At 46.5% G+C, this 18,139-nt stretch overlaps 2 protein-coding genes across 2 annotated transcripts in view; one reads left to right on the top strand and one right to left on the bottom strand.

Annotated features, from left to right (window-relative positions):
* The first annotated feature begins 5,563 nt into the window (after positions 1 to 5,563).
* Positions 5,564 to 18,139, top strand: part of LOC128299593 (cadherin-89D) — a 31,671-nt gene continuing 19,095 nt past the window's right edge. Inside the window, exon 1 of the mRNA XM_053035597.1 lies at positions 5,564 to 5,633. Within this exon, the coding sequence (XP_052891557.1) occupies positions 5,564 to 5,633 (70 nt within the window). The remainder of the gene's footprint in view (positions 5,634 to 18,139) is intronic.
* LOC128299594 (uncharacterized) lies at positions 13,808 to 15,086 on the bottom strand. Its single transcript, XM_053035598.1, has 2 exons — positions 15,045 to 15,086; positions 13,808 to 14,982 (listed from the first exon to the last, which is right to left on the bottom strand). Exons 1-2 carry the CDS (start codon positions 15,084 to 15,086, stop codon positions 13,879 to 13,881), a joined length of 1,146 nt encoding a protein of 381 aa, XP_052891558.1. The 3' UTR covers positions 13,808 to 13,878.

Genomic DNA, 18,139 nt, shown 5'->3' with positions numbered 1-18,139 from the left:
TCTTGTCCGCCATCTTGTCCGCCATCTTGTGTCCGCCATCTTGTCCGCCATCTTGGCCGCCATCTTGTGTCCGCCATCTTGGCCGCCATCTTGGCCGCCATCTTGTCCGCCATCTTGTCCGCCATTTTCTCCGCCATTTTCTCCGCCATCTTGTGTCCGCCATCTTGTCCGCCATCTTGTCCGCCATCTTGTCCGCCATCTTGTCCACCATCTTGGCCGCCATCATAGCCGCCATCTTGGCCGCCATCTTGTCCGCCTTCTTGTCCGCCATCTTGTGTCCGCCATCTTGTCCGCCTTCTTGTCCGCCATTTTGTGTCCGCCATCTTGTACGCCATCTTGGCCGCCATCTTGGCCGCCATCTTGGCCGCCATCTTGTCCGCCATCTTGGCCGCCATCTTGGCCGCCATCTTGTCCGCCATCTTGGCCGCCATCTTGGCCGCCATCTTGGCCGCCATCTTGTGTCCGCCATCTTGTCCGCCATCTTGGCCGCCATCTTGGCCGCCATCTTGGCCGCCATCTTGGCCGCCATCTTGTCCGCCATATTGGCCGCCATCTTGTGTCCGCCATCTTGTCCGCCATCTTGTCCGCCATCTGGGCCGCCATCTTGGCCGCCATCTTGGCCGCCATCTTGTCCGCCATCTTGTCCGCCATCTTGTCCGCCATCTTTGCCGCCATCTTGTCCGCCATATTGGCCGCCATCTTGTGTCCGCCATCTTTTCCGCCATATTGGCCGCCATCTTGTGTCCGCCATCTTGGCCGCCATCTTGGCCGCCATCTTGTCCGCCATCTTGGCCGCCATCTTGGCCGCCTCTTGTCCGCCATCTTGGCCGCCATCATGGCCGCCATCTTGTGTCCGCCATCTTGTCCGCCATCTTGGCCGCCATCTTGTCCGCCATCTTGGCCGCCATCTTGTGTCCGCCATCTTGTCCGACATCTTGTCCGCCATCTTGTCCGCCATCTTGGCCGCCATCTTGTCCGCCATCTTGGCCGCCATCTTGGCCGCCATCTTGTGTCCGCCATCTTGGCCGCCATCTTGTCCGCCATCTTGGCCGCCATCTTGGCCGCCATCTTGTGTCCGCCATCTTGGCCGCCATCTTGGCCGCCATCTTGTCCGCCATTTTCTCCGCCATCTTGTGTCCGCCATCTTGTCCGCCATCTTGTTCGCCATCTTGTCCGCCATCTTGTGTCCGCCATCTTGTCCGCCATCTTGGCCGCCATCTTAGCCGCCATCTTGGCCGCCATCTTGACCGCTATTTTGGGTGAGGGGGAAGGGGGGGAGGAGGAAGGAAGATGTCACCTCTTGAAGTACATGCTCTCCTGGTATCGGAAATTTTAAAACAGCTGGTTTTCATGAAAAGTTAATGTATAAACATTGCATACCTTACGGCGCATTGCATTGCAAGTTGATTGCATACCTTCCGGCGCAGTACCAGGAGCTACCTCTTCCGTGGATGCTCTCCTGGTATTATAAATTCAAAAACTGGTAGTTTTCGAAGAAATTTTTCACGACCAACGGGAAAGTTAGTGTTTAATCATTGCATAACTTTCGGCGGTTTTTGAGTAAAATTGCTGCAAAATTTTACTCGACCAACGGGAAAGTTAGTGTTTAAACATTGCATACCTTTCGGCGGTTTTCGACCAAAATTGCTGTACAAGGTACTACCTCTTCCGTGGATGCTTTCCTGGTATCGGAAATCGGAAAACAGCTGGTTTTGTATGGAATTTCGTACCAACCGACGGAAAGTTTGAGCGAGATGAGGGATGCTTTCCGTTTTATTGATATTACTTATTAGTGATCGTTCTCACGTGTTTGATAGTATGCAATAGCAATTGTGATGGGCAAATTTGTCCCAAGCTGCAGATGTCACCTCTGGAAAAACATGCTCTCCTGGTATCGGAAATCTGAAAACAATTGTGTGCGCGGCTACGGCATAGTGGTTTTCACAGTTGCCCAGCTGATTCTGTCATTGGGCAAATTTGTCAGCATTTTGTCAACTCTAGTGGCACATATTAATGTGAATTTCGATCGTTCGCTCGATTTTCGCGTATTAAGTTTGATGCTCTAATTTTAGGTCGGTTGTCCGTGCGTCAAAAAATCCAAGAATTTCCGGGCCGATCTCTGCGCTCATTGTGAAGACACTTGCGATCATTTCGTCACATTTACACTTGCACATTTACATCAGTATGAAACACACTATGTGCTCCTCACGCACAATTTGATAGTCAGTAGCAAATTATAGAAATACAACACCACAAGGCACTCACCAATTTTTCTCAAACAAACTGAGTTTTTAATGCAAAAAAACGAGACCGCTTTCAGCACGCACGACAATGTTTTAGCAAGACTAGGTTCTTCACTAAATATATCGTTTTTATATCAATGCATTCTTGATTTCTTCAAGTATCTCTTTTCGTGTTCTTTTTTTAATTAAGACCAACGATTTCGCAGTGATGATCTTAAACCGTATGGATTTAGAATTGGAAATTTTAAAACAATTTCAGTCTAACAACGATGCAAATGTTACCGAGATTACAACAATGTAGTTTGAACAGTAATCTACACGGGGATATGATGAATTGTTTGGAAAGTGGGTGTACATAAGCTGAACCTACAATCCAGCTTCGAATAAGTAATAATCAAGAAAGACAGAAATGGTATTCCAAGAACCGTGAAGTATCAAATATCGAACGGAAAAGAAAGTTCTAATGATTGCAATATGATTTTATTCATATTCTATGACAATGCTAGCTATGTCGTAGTATACTGACAGATTGTGTCGGATATAACATCATTACCGGCTTGCAAACTTGCAGAAATTGTGACAATCGAAATACTAAACACAATACTCCACCACAATACTGTTCAGAAACACGCAGGCAGGACATTTTCACGGTTCAATCGGGGATAGAAAACAATACCACACCACGAGAATCGCAACGGCAATAGCTGGCGAATATTGCGGAAGTGAAAATAAGCATGGTTTCTATTCTAGCATCTAACGGTAGGATCATTTACGAACAGATGAAAAAATCCCGTTCAAGAAATAGAATACATGAATAGGTTGAAGTAAACGGGCATATAAGGGTTCACGGGGCGGCCAGATGGTGTATTGGTAGCGCAGTCGGTCTGTACAAGATAGGACCACGGAAAAATTTCATTTGGACCACCAAACCTCCGTACGCAGCACTGACTATCCTACGGGTAAATAAAGTAAAAAAATAGAAATGGTAGGCTTAAACATCCTGAAGATGTCGTGCCGATAAAGAAGGAGTTTGAATACACTGCATACTTCTCTTGCGTAGCCGTGTAACCGGGCCAATATAGCTAATGAAATAAAAAAAAAAATTATCTAACCAAGGATAACCAATTTTCTACCTCTTTAATTAGATTTTATGCTATAAATTAACTCTGCTGCTAAATTTCCAAAAATCGCACAATCGGCACAAGTTGTTTGGGGCCCCCAGCACGGAGAGGCCCTAGGCGAGCGCCTACTCCGCCTACCGTTTGATCCGCCGCTGGGCGTTATGGTTCTCCTTAGCGCATACAAACGTTTATATATCGACTTGCTTAACGGCCCGGTTACAGGGCTACGCAACAGAACACTGAAGTAAATGCAAGTCTTCTTTATTTCCGAGACTTTGCTGGTTTGTTCGATCATGGATGTAGTTTTTCAACATAAAAACTTGACCTAGCATTTTAGTTTTCAAATGCTAAAAGCTATGCAAATCTAACCGGCTGTGCATAACACAAATTATTGTTATTGTATAAAATTTGCGTTGTTTGTGTTGCGACAGGAACCGACTCTTGCACCGGGACTTCCATAGGACAATTGGATAAATGTGGTTGTAGATCTGCTACGGTTTGTTCAGCACCAGCAAGATCTATCAACCCCGCGAAGCTGTGCCTAACGTTCTCGCATATGTATATTTAAGACGCTGCATTGCTGGCCGACCACCTTGCTGTACTGGTCGACACAGTACTGCTGGTACAGTCACGCGGCACAATACATCAGAGAATGAGCGATCTCCCGCCAGGATATGCAGTAGGCGGCATTTTCGGCTCCATCTGGGCACCATCCTCATTGATGACGGCACACCTATCTGTGTTTGTCTCCGTGCTCGATTGTCTCCGCTGTCTTCCTCGGCGACGTACCTTAAACAAACGCGTGATGGCGTTTGCAGGCGAGACAAGCTCCAATAAAAGTGTATCCACAGTTTCCATATCCACCAGATCGTAACGATGCACAAAGCTTTATGTTCAAGAAGCATCCAAAAACGGAAAACCTCAAAAGAGCTTTGTGTGAAAGCTCTTGTTGCAACGGATAACCTCCCCCCCCCCCCCTTGGGGCTGGAAAAGCTAGCTCACTTCGATCGCAGACCACGGTAAGAAAGATGGGCATCTTTCTGACGTTACTGCTTCGGTCCAAGTTTCCCAGCATGTTGTGGCACCTGCTTTGCAACCTCAACCTGCAAAAGCACAGCAAGTCTCACCTGAGCAAGCAACATTCCAACGAGCCATTTCTCCGCCCAGCAGTGTTGCTCTCTCTCTCTCTCGCTCTCGCTCTCGGCACCTTTCTCTTCATTGCGTGAAGTGACTTTCGTGCGAAGGCTCTTTAAAGCGAAGGCTTTTTCCCTGTGCAGACTCTCGCAGCATCTCGATCCAGCTCGCGGAAGTTGATCCAACCGCAAAGTTGGCAAAGTTGGCTCTGCCCGGTGGGCGGCCAATGCATTCGCGGTTAGACGATCGCACCGATCGGACGCGCCGACAACTTCCTATTCGCAGCGGAACAAAAAGTGTGCGTGGTAGGGTGGTGTGTGATTTACCTGTGACCATTCATTCCACCCTTTTTCTCCGGCTGGTTCCGGCTGCGGTACGTGGTTGCCCTCGCACAAGAGCCCTCGAAACGATCATTGTTGCTCTTTGTTGCGCTCGCCAGCGTTTCTGCTGTCGATTGAGCAATCAAGAAGTGGTGCAGATTACGCGATCGCATCAGATCAGATTGGTTGAAGAGGGAAAAGTGGAATATCCCGGTGTGGTTTTGAGCGTAAAGTGTGGTATTAACTTCACCACCAGGCAAAGTGTGAAATCGACCGGTGTCCGGCTGCCCAAAGATAACACCGTGTGGCTCGTTGTTGCTTGTTTGGTACCCGTGTCCGGCGTGCTCCTCGAGAAGCGGGAAGATCTTGATCTGTGGCCGTACGCGATGATGAGATAAGTGTAAAATTAGTGTTGTTTGGCAGGGAAATGTGCGCGAATATGGCAGTGACGAAGGTGCAACAACTCGCAAGCGATCGCCAAAACCGGGAAGTTGGCAAATGAAATGGAGAAATTACCAGTTGAAAGTTGGGCTTAACCGCAACACCAAGTGCAATATTAGTGTCCCGTCCCGAGAGGGGAGTTGAGAGTAGTGCCTAGATGCGTGTAGTTTTAACTTGTTCACTGGCACAGCAAACGATACCAAAAATAGGGGAAAACAACGCGAAGAGTAAAAATTGTTCAATAAATACATAACGACCAAATTCGAGAAGGAGTTTCGTGAGCAGGCAACAAATTCACCGCAACATGAAGTTCATCAGCAGGATCACCGTCTTTCTGCTGCTGCTGCTAGCTGGCGTGACCAAGCCGAATCAAGGTTAGTACCACGGTATCGGGGACAGACTTCGCAAGCGTTTGCAAAACAAAACCTGTTCTCGCCGTTGAGATCCCGCAGGACCGTCGTAGGTCGGTCGCGGGCAGTCGTAAGTGTGTCACATTTTTCCTTTCATCCAGTGCCCGTCACGCAGGCAGGCTGGTGCGGTCTAGGCTAGGGATTGCTAACAAAAACTCGGGTAGCTTCGCCCAAAGGGGCAACGGGCTACGTTTCCTGCTTCCCTGACCGGAATCAAGACGCAACTGCCCCATTCCGGTACTGTTATGTTTTCTCCTAAATTGTTTTTATCTTTCATTTTCCTTTCCGGCCCACCTTTCGGGCTGGATGATGCTGGAGCAAGACACCGAAACCGGCTGGCACGGCGACCCATTTCGGGGTGTCGGTTCCGAACCGTTCCAAGGCGGCCCTCCGGTAATGATACCAATGCAGTTGAGCATTGGCCGCACGGTATCGCTGGCAAATGCGTCCTGTGACGGTGACGTTGTCAGTGTTGCAAAAGAACGCGCAATAAATTGTGCGTAATTAATTGTGCGCACGCGAAGGGCGTACCAAAGGAAGTACGGTACGGTGACGACGTAGTGATGCCATTTGTTTTTCCTTTCTATGTTTTCCAACCCCCGTGCCTTCGGCGGCACTAAATTCCGCTGTCCCCTTTTGGTTGGTGGTGCAAATGATCTTGCCCAGCCCTAGTTGGCGTATCACTGCGAGCGCGTAGTTACTGACTCCACCTTTTCCTTGTACCGTGTGCTTGCGTATACTACCCTTCGCCAAAAAAAAAAAACAATACAAAGCGTACCATTCAAAAACTGAATTTTCCGACCGCACCTCCTGGCACAATGAAGACATTCTACCAAGTGGGAAATTCTACTCCGGCGGGTGCCCTGGGGCGATATATAAATGAGTGCAAAGTTTTCCTTCCCGACACGAAATGTAATCAAAATAAAATGCGGAACGTGTTGTCCTTTCCGGTTTTTTATTATTATTGGTGGATTGTCTGCTGCTGCCCTAACTCAGGAGTGTAAGGTCAAAGAGGGCAAGTCGTTGGCATAAGTGCGCATCGCGTGGAGCAGTTAGACACAGGATAATATCGTTTCCTTGCTTCAAATTGCTGCGCGCTGGGTGGGATAACTATTATCATCCTTGGTGGAAAATAGCGCCCGACAGCCTTGCATGAAGCCTGCCTCCGGTTGAAAGCGTCCGGGGAAAAGGAAAATACGGAAGTTCAACGAACCATTCCGACCATTTTGTGGGTGCACCGTTTTAAACCGGCATTCTGAACCATTCTACGCGGATCGTACGCGTTTTCCTTCTCTCGGCACAATCATCATCATCTTCATTACTCAAACTTTCCACAATACTATTCGAATTGTATCAACTGTTTGTTGTTTGCACCGCACGGTTGTTTGTCTTATCTTTCGCGCGTCCAATTACCTAAATGGGATCATATGCTACGCAAATCGATTGTATCGGGTGCGGGGTCATATTAAAGGCTTCACGCACCGTTCTGTGTTGCTCATTGCTGGAGCAGTTCTTCTTTTAACCGTCGGGCGGGAAACAGCTATCGGATGATAAATTAATTACTTTCTCCCGGTGTGGCCAGCGGTGTGCTTACACTTTCCATCTGCCATCTTTCAGAACCCGGCGTGGCAATTGTAACGGCATCGGCACCACAACGTTGGCACCGGTGTTTTGAAGTTCCTTCCTTCCGGCGAAGACTCTAGACTTATTCATGGACCTACGAACGCTGGTTTACGAGAAAGAGAGTCAAGGTGGACGCGATGAGATATGCCGTGAATTACAATGTTCACCTTCGAATTCAATTACAGCAAATCATGAAGTTTACTTTCGATCGAATCCGGTGCTGAGATTTTGTTTTCAGTCGTGTTGCCGATCGATCGGGACAGAAGTGCTAACGAACGTTACACTGCTAGAGATGCTTTAGGTTTCCCTTTTCCATTCGACCGTAACTGGTGAAACAGCAGTTGGCGGGCAGAAACAGATGCAGGAGTGATGAATAAATCGTTTCAATTCACTGTAAATGTAGTTAACACTTCAGTTTTAAGTAGAATTATTTGTTGGAAGTTAATGGATGAACGGGGATGGAAGGAAAATCGATGTACAATCGAAGCTAAAAGCAGTGTTTAATAATGTTTTTCTTTTCAATTTGTACAATTTCAAGTAATTTGATTGAATTATTTATAAACAGTCATTCGAATCATGAATCGTTTCCCGTTAGTTACATCCTTGAAGATTCCTTAAGGATGAATCTTCGAAGCTTCACGAATCGTCTTCGATGATTGAAGATTTCTCTAAAATTATGAACTTCCTTCGATTTTACCAATAAATCTTAAAAGATTGCTGTACTGGACTGAGAAGAATTTTTTAAACATAACATTTTGACTAATGCTATCGGAAGGAAGTAATGGAAATGTTCTGAAATTAAAACATCCTATTCAATATATGGTCATACTACTGTTCACGATAAAGTAAAAGATAAAAAATTGATGTTGAGCCTGGCATTTATATTTAGAAATCTATGAGTTGGACATTCGTTACTGTGTGAAAAATTTCACCAATCGGCGTTCCGTTTATTGCAAACCCATAAACAATCCCAATTTTCACTTCCTGATACTTCTGATGCAGTAGTTAATTTAAAATCTCCTTTCCACGTCAGCTGACGCACTCGCACAAGATCCTAACCATGTGCTTGGGCTCGCGAGTTCATAAAACAATCAACACGTCCCGCGCTAGAACGATGCTCTGCTATTAAGAACACAGTGCAGCAGTCGCTAGCGCGTTGATGGCCGTACACCATTCTGTACCAGAGCGTACTTCAAGACTTAGCACCCTCCACGTGCTGTTGCCACGGGTTCGCTGCTCATATGTGTATTCAAAGCAAGCACCAAAAATCGCACGCAAGTAGGCACATTTCTGCATCTCAACGATGTCCCGTTCCGTGCAGCTGGTGTGATGAAAAATGGATAAAAATAAGTACCATCCGTGCGGCAGTAAAGCTTCTGGCCGACGGGTGTGCACGGAAGCTGGAGAAAGTTAAGATTGCGATGATTGATTTCAGCATTCCGGGTTTGGTCGATTTGGCCATCGCTGTACGAACGAGCCAGGAGAACAGCGCAATAGTCGGTAGTCTGTGGTGAGGCAGCGCGCGATAGTGGGCAGAAAAGATCGAAACAGAACGAAGGTATCGGGTGGAGGTGTGAACCGTGAGCCGTAGACAGGTGTTCATAATTACAGATATGAACCGTATTGTGTTTGTTGCTCCCATCCTTCCCATCCATTATGCTGCTTCTTGGGTGCTTTCCATTCTCACAAGATGCGCTATGGATTTTCCCTTTTGTCTGTGACGACTTAAATCTGCACAGAGGGGGCACGCTCGTTCTATCTTCGCACCGTTGGGTGTTTTCTAGCGGTTCGGTATGTTCGTAGGTTGTGTGTGGAGAAAAAAAATTGCAAAGTGCAACATTCGACCCTGAAAGTGCCCTCATCGCCGGTGGAAATGGAGCGAAATTTCTCCGTGCCACATACGTACCGATGTGCTCCCGGCGTACGTCTCGTGCGAGAGACATTGCTCGTATGTGAAGGGCATGGAAATTTGTCACAACTGCACAACACTGCAACTGAAGGGTGGAGGGTTAATGAAAACCTCATCCGCACGTCTGCATACCCATCCACCGGCAAACGATTGTCTGCTGCTACGATTATTACCTTCGCCTTCGCCCATTAGTGGTCGCTTTTCTCGCACTCACATTGTGCGTTTTCTTTGCACCACGGCAAGCACCAAAGTTCACGACTTGTCTTATCTGCGAACCACGCAGATTGTCTCTAACGAGGCTGGCAGAGATGGAACCGCGGCACCATGTGATAGTATTCGTCCGAGCGAGCGCATACCAAACGAAAAAAAAAATCGCACTTACAAACTTTGGTGGGCGACATTAAAATACTTTCCATTTTTGTCCTCTTACGTTCTCTCCCTTTGCGCGGGAGCCTCCGACTTGCCAATTGTTACCACTGTTTTCCATCCACTCTCCCTTTTGTTGCTATTGTTCCCACCAACAGTTTCATCTCACAGCACTACGAAAATCGCAAAATTCGTCTGTGCCGCTAATGCGCCACACTTTTGGTGTGTGTATGGCGTCGAAGTTTGTTCGGCGCTGCCAAGCGACCAAAAAGACATTGGGACACTGCTGGCTGCACCATCGCTTACCATAGCCATAGCCTGCTAATTAGTGAAGGAAAGTAAGCCCACTTCGGTTGGAGATCGCTTTCGGTGGGTTAACGATCGCGTGCGGTTTTTTTTTGTTGCTGTTGATAGTGTTTAGATGCAGGCTGGGAAACTGGGTGGAATTAGATGATGCAGTGTGATGGGAAGTTGCCGCCATAAAGTCGGTGTAGGTGTGGTTTGATGTTTTGCTTTATTTTTAATATCAGACGAAGTTTGACAATAAAGTTATTTTAAGAGGAGTTTAATTAATAACCCTAGTAATAAACATGAAATAGACACAACCTTTTATTTCCTTCTGGGCGCGTTGGTGTTTATGAGGAGGTGTACTTTGTGCATTAAAAACAATCAAAAACTTAATTAATTAATTGGAACTTTGTTCAACATAATTCTGAGACATTTTTCGTCTAACGTTCTTATTTGGTATGAAAATAGTAAAATGTATTCAGTTTTTCAACCAGATTCAAGCAGAAACACCGCCATATTTGCATAACAGAGTACAATATAAAGCAATGCTGCAAAAGTAGCTCCCAGCAAATCATCTCATAATTCCAGCGCTTTATTTTCCCTTTATTTTACTTTCTTGCGGACGGACATTCTTCTAATTAGTCGGTCTGTCCCAACTGTGGCAGTAACCTGCTCAACCGCAAACACTCACTGAGCCGACAGATACCCGACGTAGGCAATGCCCCGCAGGCAAATTTGAACCCATTTCACTTGTAATAAACTGGCGAACTAAGCCCACTTGCTCCAGAAAAAAAAAGAACTACCACCAAACAGCGCCGACTGGACAGGCCTCTGCTTCGTGTGAGTAATTTACGCGTTTTGCTACCTAAAACGCGTCCATAGTGCCGGTGTGCCGGTGTCTTTTCAAGTGGCCGCAACTGCCCACTGGTACAGCACTTCTGGTGACAAATGTAAGCACGAAAGGTCATTTTGACTGAAGCCAAGAAGCCAACAAAACACCGCACTGGGCCCTGGGACCGGCGAAATTCATTACCGTTGCGTTGTACGCAATCGGGACCAGGCCCTTGCGATGGGAAAATGGAGAAAATTAAAAACACTTCCTCATTCTGACAGCGTTGAATGCAATGAGCGAACCGCCTTACCGCCCGTAGAAGAACTAGGTTAAATTTATGTACATAACGAAATTTGTAACAAACTCTCGACTGTATTACCTACCAGGCGGACGGCAAGAAAGGTAATAACATAAAATGTGAAAAAAAACGGAAACATTGCGTTGAATGAGCATTAGAGATACAAAAACAAAGCAAAAGCAACGCAAAGTACTGCAAAAAGCACCCATCGGAGATCTTTCGCTGAAGCGGTGATGTGAGTGTTTGACTTAACTTCACACTTGTTTGCAGCGTGCTGCGGAATGCTGCCAGCCTCCCAGGGTGATCTTACCAATATATCTCTCGTTTCGGCTCGTCAATAGCTGATGGTTTCGCAACTTTCGTTCCTTCCGGAACTCCATTAGTTCGGCGAATTTCCGACCGAAACGGTAAGCATCATCGGAACGATTATCCATGATGTACGGCCGTGATGAATGAATTTTTCCTTCTCCCCATTCTCGGCGGTGGCGGTGTACTAGGCGAGCAAACATTCTTGATTAAGTAAGCACACACGAGCGTGGGTGACGTGGGAGGTGCAAGGGCCTGCAGGTAGAGGGGTGAGAGGGGGATGAATGGATGGAAAAAAATATGCACAGTAACATTTCATCCGCGTTCGGTAACGATTTCTTTCCATCATCGGAACGAATTAGCTGGATAGGTTAGCGGCTTTAGGGCAGAGGGACTCGCGAGGTTAGCTCCCTAGTCCCATCCACCCTAGACGCCCGTTTGTGGCATACAACAGTGCCGATCAACAGGCGATGCTAGGTAAATGCCGGAGTGCCGAGTTTCTGCCGCCAGTCTACCGTCCCATTCGTCTGCCATGGTTGGGACCGGGACTCTGACCGGTTTTTCCATACAGTTCAAGGGTTTTCCACCAGGGGAAACGGGGAGCTTCACCGGTTGCGGGGACCAATCCCTTTCCCCCGGCCCAGACCCGTTAACGTGGGCCTGGTTTTTGTTGTTGGTTCCTTCTCTCTCTCTCTCTCTCTCATTAATTCCTTTCCGATTTATTTCCTCGTTCCCTGGTGACCTACATATTGGACGCGCAAATGAAACCCATCGCTCACCGGTCGTCTCTCTGTGCGGCCCTTCAAATCCAAAATCCACACCTCGGGAATGTGTGGGAGTGTTGGCTATAGTGCTATCTCTCACTGTTCTCGTTATCGCACTCGGGGATGTTGTGTGCGATTTTTTTACTACAGCTTCCTTCAACACACAACATCATCAAGGATGCAAAGTTGCGCTCATTTACGATTATTCTTGCACATCCTTTCGGTCCTCCATCGCACAACCACTCGGTGAGAGCAAAAAGTCCGTAACGCCATTGTAATTAAAGTGCGGAAAATGAAGCAAAAAAAAAAACCAACAGGGAAGAATATAATTTCGCACCGGAATGACGTTAAAGATTGCGCTTGGAAACTCCCGTGCCGAAGGGCAGAAAGCAGCAAAAACAGCAAAACGCTTTTCCATCTGTTCGCACACTAATGGGGTAGAGCAATGCTTTTGTCACTGCTACTGACGCTCTCGTAACACTGATGCATGGTGAAAAAGGACAACTTTGTGCAACAATGCTTGATAGATAGATGCAGAACAAACGTAACCACACGCCGTCATATCTGCTCTAAGCAGCATCGTCTTCGAGAAGCAGTTGTCATCAACTTCAATGATATCGAATGGAAACGTATCCATGCGCATTTTTTCTATTGTGGTTTGATAACGTGCATCATCATTAGTGTAGCAATGTATGTTTTATTTTCTCGCATCTTTAAGCTCCAAACATAATCCTTTCTTGAACGTACCACACCACACTACTTTCATTTCCATAAAGAAACGGAAATCGAAAGCCGAGCGCCGTTGAATAAAGCGCATGCAGTTTTATCTTGCAGCATTGAATTTCTTCTGTCCGAAGAGAGTTGCTGCAAAAACATACAAAAAAACACAACAAAATACATACATTTGAGCACAAAGAAACAATTCCTCCCAAAAATTGACACTCTCCATCATCCGACGTTCTGGGTGCAAATTGAGCGGCGAGATAAAACCGTGCAGCAGCAGATGGAAATTTCGACGAGCTGGTGCATCGAATTCTTTCTTACCGGCAAACGAAGAAAGCAAACGCTAGAATCAACTTCCATACCCGTACCACGGCAACATGAGCATACCTTAGCTAGTTGCCCCATTCGCCGCCTGTTATCCACCACTGATTGCCATGGAGCGGGTTCTGTATTCGGTGTGCAGCATAACGCATGCATAGATTCACTGCACACCCCGGGACCACCGGGCCAAGGATCACGCAGCAAAAAGTGCATCGCATACGGAATGGCACAGCGGGACGAAGTGCCCTTGTATCGAGGAGTGCCCGATCCATAAAAGCCCGAGACATATCACCCGAGCATGGCAAGCTTTTATGCTGTGGCCGTCAAGTGCAAAACGGGATGCGATGCATGGATGATGTCGCTTTGTGGTCCACTTTAGCGTTCATCTCCGTCGGATGAATGTGGTTGCGTTTTGGAGGCGTACGGGAACGGCACGGGAGCGGCCGGTATGGGAGGGTCTTGCATTTTAAATTCCGTAACACGATTACGGTGGCAAGGCATGGCTGTGTGTAGTATCGCACCACAAGGAAGTGTTCCAGGAGATTACTCTCTTTATGTGTGTTTTGCAACTTTTGCTGCTGCTCCGGAGGGTTTTTTTTGTTGTGGCGAGACGTCTTGCATGATGGTTGGGAAGACATTCTTACATGACGCTACTCAACTTTCCCTTGGTACAATGAACAATGTGAACTCCGAACAATTTTTGACGTATGATGTGTTTATTCTACTCGAAAGCACCATCCGAAGAGGTGCTAGCAGGAAGGTGTAGCATTCTTCCCCTATCAGTCGTAATCCAACATCACCGTACAGCGCGGAAGTATCTGTCGGAGTTCCTCAATGTCGTCGTAATGGACGGGATGAAAGCCGGACTGCTTGTGGAACAGTGAGCATCCATCGAAGCAGAGTAGCCGTAGGTGGGTTAGCTTCTCACTCAACCCATCCAGCCGTATCGATTCCATATGACAGGACACGAAGATAAGCTTCTGCAACCGATTGGCTGGGCTGAGATGCTTCAGCACATCGGCGGGCAGCGCTACGCCGGCGAGTTCCAGCGCAAGCAGGCCTGGGAATCGATCAAGCCACCCAAAGATCACATCGGCCTGTATCGACCGAGCGGTAAAGTGCAGACACAATCTGCTCACGCCGGTAATGTTTTGCGTGATAAAGTCCATCGTGCGCGGTGCATCCGTGCCGGTCGAGTGGATGAAGAAACGCTTCAAATTATCCACCCGAAAGTAGTGGCACGATTCGTCCGTCACCTTGATCAGCGACAGATTCTCCAGGTTGGGCAGATGGATCGGTGGTTCCGGTGGCTTTACGTACGGGTAGTAGTCGCTAATCAGCAACAGCTTCAGCTGCGTCAGCGAGGACAGCGGTACGAGGGCTTTCGGGTTGTTAATGTTCATCTCGGCAATTACTAGGTCAACCAGATCGACGGCATACTCACAAATTGCGGCCAGCATCGATTCCTTCAAACCCATCCCGAGTGGTATGTACTTGGCGCGGGTGTCGATCACCTGCAGCTTGCGGCCACGCAGCAACCGTTCGGAGACGCACGATTCAATCCTAAAGTCGGCCATGTTGAAGTACAGCGACTCGGAGCGATAGGCCAGCAGGCGTATCATCAGCTTCACTATGCGCAACCGTGCTTCCGTCAGTGGACTGCCGAGGTTAGCCCTCAGCACCACACTGTAGTACTCGCGATCACTCGCTTCTAGCAGCTGTGCCATCTGCTTCAACACCGGCAACGAGTGGTCGAGGTTCACCTGCAACCGGAACCGATGGATGTACACCTCCGAGAAGATGATTGCATTCCAACGGCGACAAACGATGGAGGCATTTTTAATATCCGGTAGTGGCAAGTAGTCCAAGATTTCACACACCAACTAGCGAAACAATAACAAAGTGCTGTCATCTTTTGCTCAGGGTGATTTTTGGTATTGCTTACCTCGAAAGGAAGATGATGGAAATGAAGATCACCTCCACTCATCCTGCACGTTAGACTCTCTGATGGTTGTAAAACACGTGTTACACTTGATGGACTAAATAAGTTCTAGGTAAAACTTTTGAATTTACTGAAAATGATCAACCCTACACGATCATTCACAGTGCGTCGTCAATGTCAAGTTCAGCTGACAAGCGCTCTGAGAGAGCTCACGTAATGTGCTGCCATCGTCAAACCACCTAGGCGCATGTCAGCAATCTTGCTCTAGTTGCATTTGTTTGCAAATAATCATCACTTAAAGCGTCACTGATCTTCGCGTCTTTGGGGTTGGTGGTTGGGAAAGAAAATCCGTGCACCCCCCCTAGTACAGGGTGGTAATGTTTATTTTTATTCTCATCAAACACTAAAATCCCCGAAACCATGACTACCGATGATGATGATGATGATGCTGTGTATAATGGTGTGTTTCGTCGTGTAAACAATTTCAGAGCTGACGGTTTCTCGAACACTCAAAGCTGATGGGAGAACATTAAGCACCACCGTCACGAGAAGGTAGCAAAGCGCTCATAGCCCCCCAAAGACCTAACGATTTGCGGTGTGCACAGGGAGATGGATAAGCATTTTATTTCATCCCTGTAAGCTAATAATTCCAACCCGTACAGGGTTTTTCAGAAGGGCATTCAGAAGCATTCAATTTTATCTTATCTTTACATCCTTTATTCCTCCCCCCAAACTATTAGAAGACCGCTTTAGACGCGTTCTGAAAAACCGTAAAAGACCCATATAGGTAAGAAAGAAAGCAACACAGTACTATTGCTCCACTGGCAACAAAAGCGCAATTTTGTGCATTTGTAGACATTCAGGGAAAGAGGACAATTTACATTGATTTCCTCTGACAATTGAGCAGACGTGTAGACTAATGGTGGGTGGTCCCTAGCGTTTTACTGAGAGCCTGCAGTAGTCCCTTCCGGCATCACTTCCGTCCAAGCCAGATTTTCTGTCTGGCTGGAAGAGGCAATGATGGGACTTCATAAAACCTTGTGATGTTGCGTGACAGACACCAATTTTCAGACGTATCTTCGTTTATGCTCCTGCACTTTGTGACGCAGAAGCAATGGGTTTTCAGTTTCGTTGGAAATAATTTGGAATGTTGGAACGATATCCTTTGATATCAAATGAAACTTCAAAATAATTCCCGTCATAAGAACAACATGTTCCACTTCCTTGTTTAATTTGATAATGTTTAGTGTTACGAATGTTTAAATTATTCCATAAACATTTAACGATAGCTTATACCTCCAGTTCGTAATAAAAAAAAATAATAATAAGGTATAGTAGGCCACATTACATAAGGACGGATTAATGATATACCGACATTTTCCATATTACCAATGATTGAATTGGGCAGATCCATTTCCGATCTGCTTCCTACCTGCAATTTGACAGACATCCATGGAAAACTGCCACGAATTTGCCTAATTTTAACACGCATGTTTGCGTGTGTTTTCGTTCATCAAAAAACTTTCGATTGGACGATTTTGTCCGTTCAGCTATTGATCCTCTGATGCAACCGTGCGGCACGTGCGTTGTACTACGCCGTGCAGCCGTGAGATGATGTGTACCATTCCCACCCAATCCGAGGTGGTCACACATTAACGTCATTTACCTTTCTTTCGTGTGCTTTTTTTTTCTTCTTTCCTTTCTACCGACATATCTGGTAATCGATTTCAAAGAGCAGCGCCACTACAAAACGGAAAGCAAAAGCCCAAACCCTTGTGCAACACCTACTATTGACTTAACCCACTGGTTGAATTCGCAGCCGAAGATGCGATGCGATTTTGGTGCATATTAGTGGGATGTGGGTAAACAATGCCCACCCGCGTGAAAAGGGCACGCGCTGTCGTATGTTTAATGCGATTTTCGGCACGTACCGAGTGGACCAAAGGAGAGGAAAAATTATGGAAAACAATAAATAAAAACAAATAAACAGAGAGAACAGAAATGCTCCGAAAACAAAACCTTCACTCGTTACCGCTGCGGAGGATAATGCTGGACCAAGGAAAAACAAAAGATAAAACAAAACGAAACAAATCGAAGCCCAAGCAAAACGCATCACGTCACACTAAGAGACCCCTGTTGTGGGTTGTGTTTTAGCCGCGGCCGGCCGTTCGATGGAAAGGAATGGGCAAACAAACACGAAATTATGATTTCACACTTGGCCGACTACGTGCGCAAGGGGTGGACCCCGTGAGGTTTGTTTTTCCCGCCCACCCACCCAGAGCAGCGATGGACCATTGATCGAATAAATATAACGCTGTTTTGCTTTTCCTCTTTCGCCGGTGCATTCGGGTGGTGTTATTGTTATGGCATCGCAAACGGTGTAGTGGGTCGGGTGTATATGATCGCGCATGGAAAAATAAGCTTAACACGGTCGGATCGAAACGAAACTAAAATCGCCGCGGGAGGAATTTTCCGACCGGTAAGCTTGAGGGCGAAAGGAACGCACGATAGCCGGGTGGTGAGGAGGAGGAGGATAAAGTTATTGTCTAACGCGAGTTTTTAGGATGATCGTGAGGATGATTTGATCGATCGATGCATTTACGTCATACGTGGTGTGGCCCAGTCATGTGTGGAAAAATTAAGTAATAGTTGGCTTCCCTTCATCGCGTGCAAGGAGGAGATTGTCTAGAGTGTGGTTTTATAAACTCTTCCTTCCGTTATGTAGCCGGATAAAATACACAATCAGTTAAAGCTATCCTTCCAATTAAAGTGCTCGCAACAGAGTGTGGCATTATTAAATATAAAACCAACAATTATTTTACATTTAAGTAAAATAAATCGAAGACATATATTAAACGTAAATATTTAATGCAAATAAATATTTTTCTTTGAAATACACACTCAGAAAATGGAAATAATGAAGGAGAAAATGGAAATATGGAAATATAAATATTCTTGCCAAATTAGATTTAATGTTTTTTAAGACTCAGCCATATCTTCAGTATTTACCACTGGGAAACGGTCCGCCAAAGCTCCACCGGGTCGTCATTTACATTATCGAACTTCCGATTAATTGTGACGTTTATTAAATGTTTTAA

This window comes from Anopheles moucheti, chromosome 2 (genome assembly GCF_943734755.1).
Source record: "Anopheles moucheti chromosome 2, idAnoMoucSN_F20_07, whole genome shotgun sequence".
In the NCBI taxonomy this organism is placed as follows: domain Eukaryota; kingdom Metazoa; phylum Arthropoda; class Insecta; order Diptera; family Culicidae; genus Anopheles; species Anopheles moucheti.
The sequence above is the reverse complement of the archived record's forward strand: the minus strand, read 5'-3'. Positions and strand labels throughout refer to the sequence as shown.

What these genes read in the sequence shown, in the direction of transcription:
- LOC128299594 (XM_053035598.1), bottom strand. Translation starts at nt 15,086, where the DNA reads ATGAGTGGAGGTGATCTTCATTTCCATCATCTTCCTTTCGAG. An exon ending in TCCATCATCTTCCTTTCGAG is followed by an intron (nt 14,983 to 15,044) that starts GTAAGCAATACC and finishes TTGTTTCGCTAG; the next exon opens with TTGGTGTGTGAAATCTTGGA.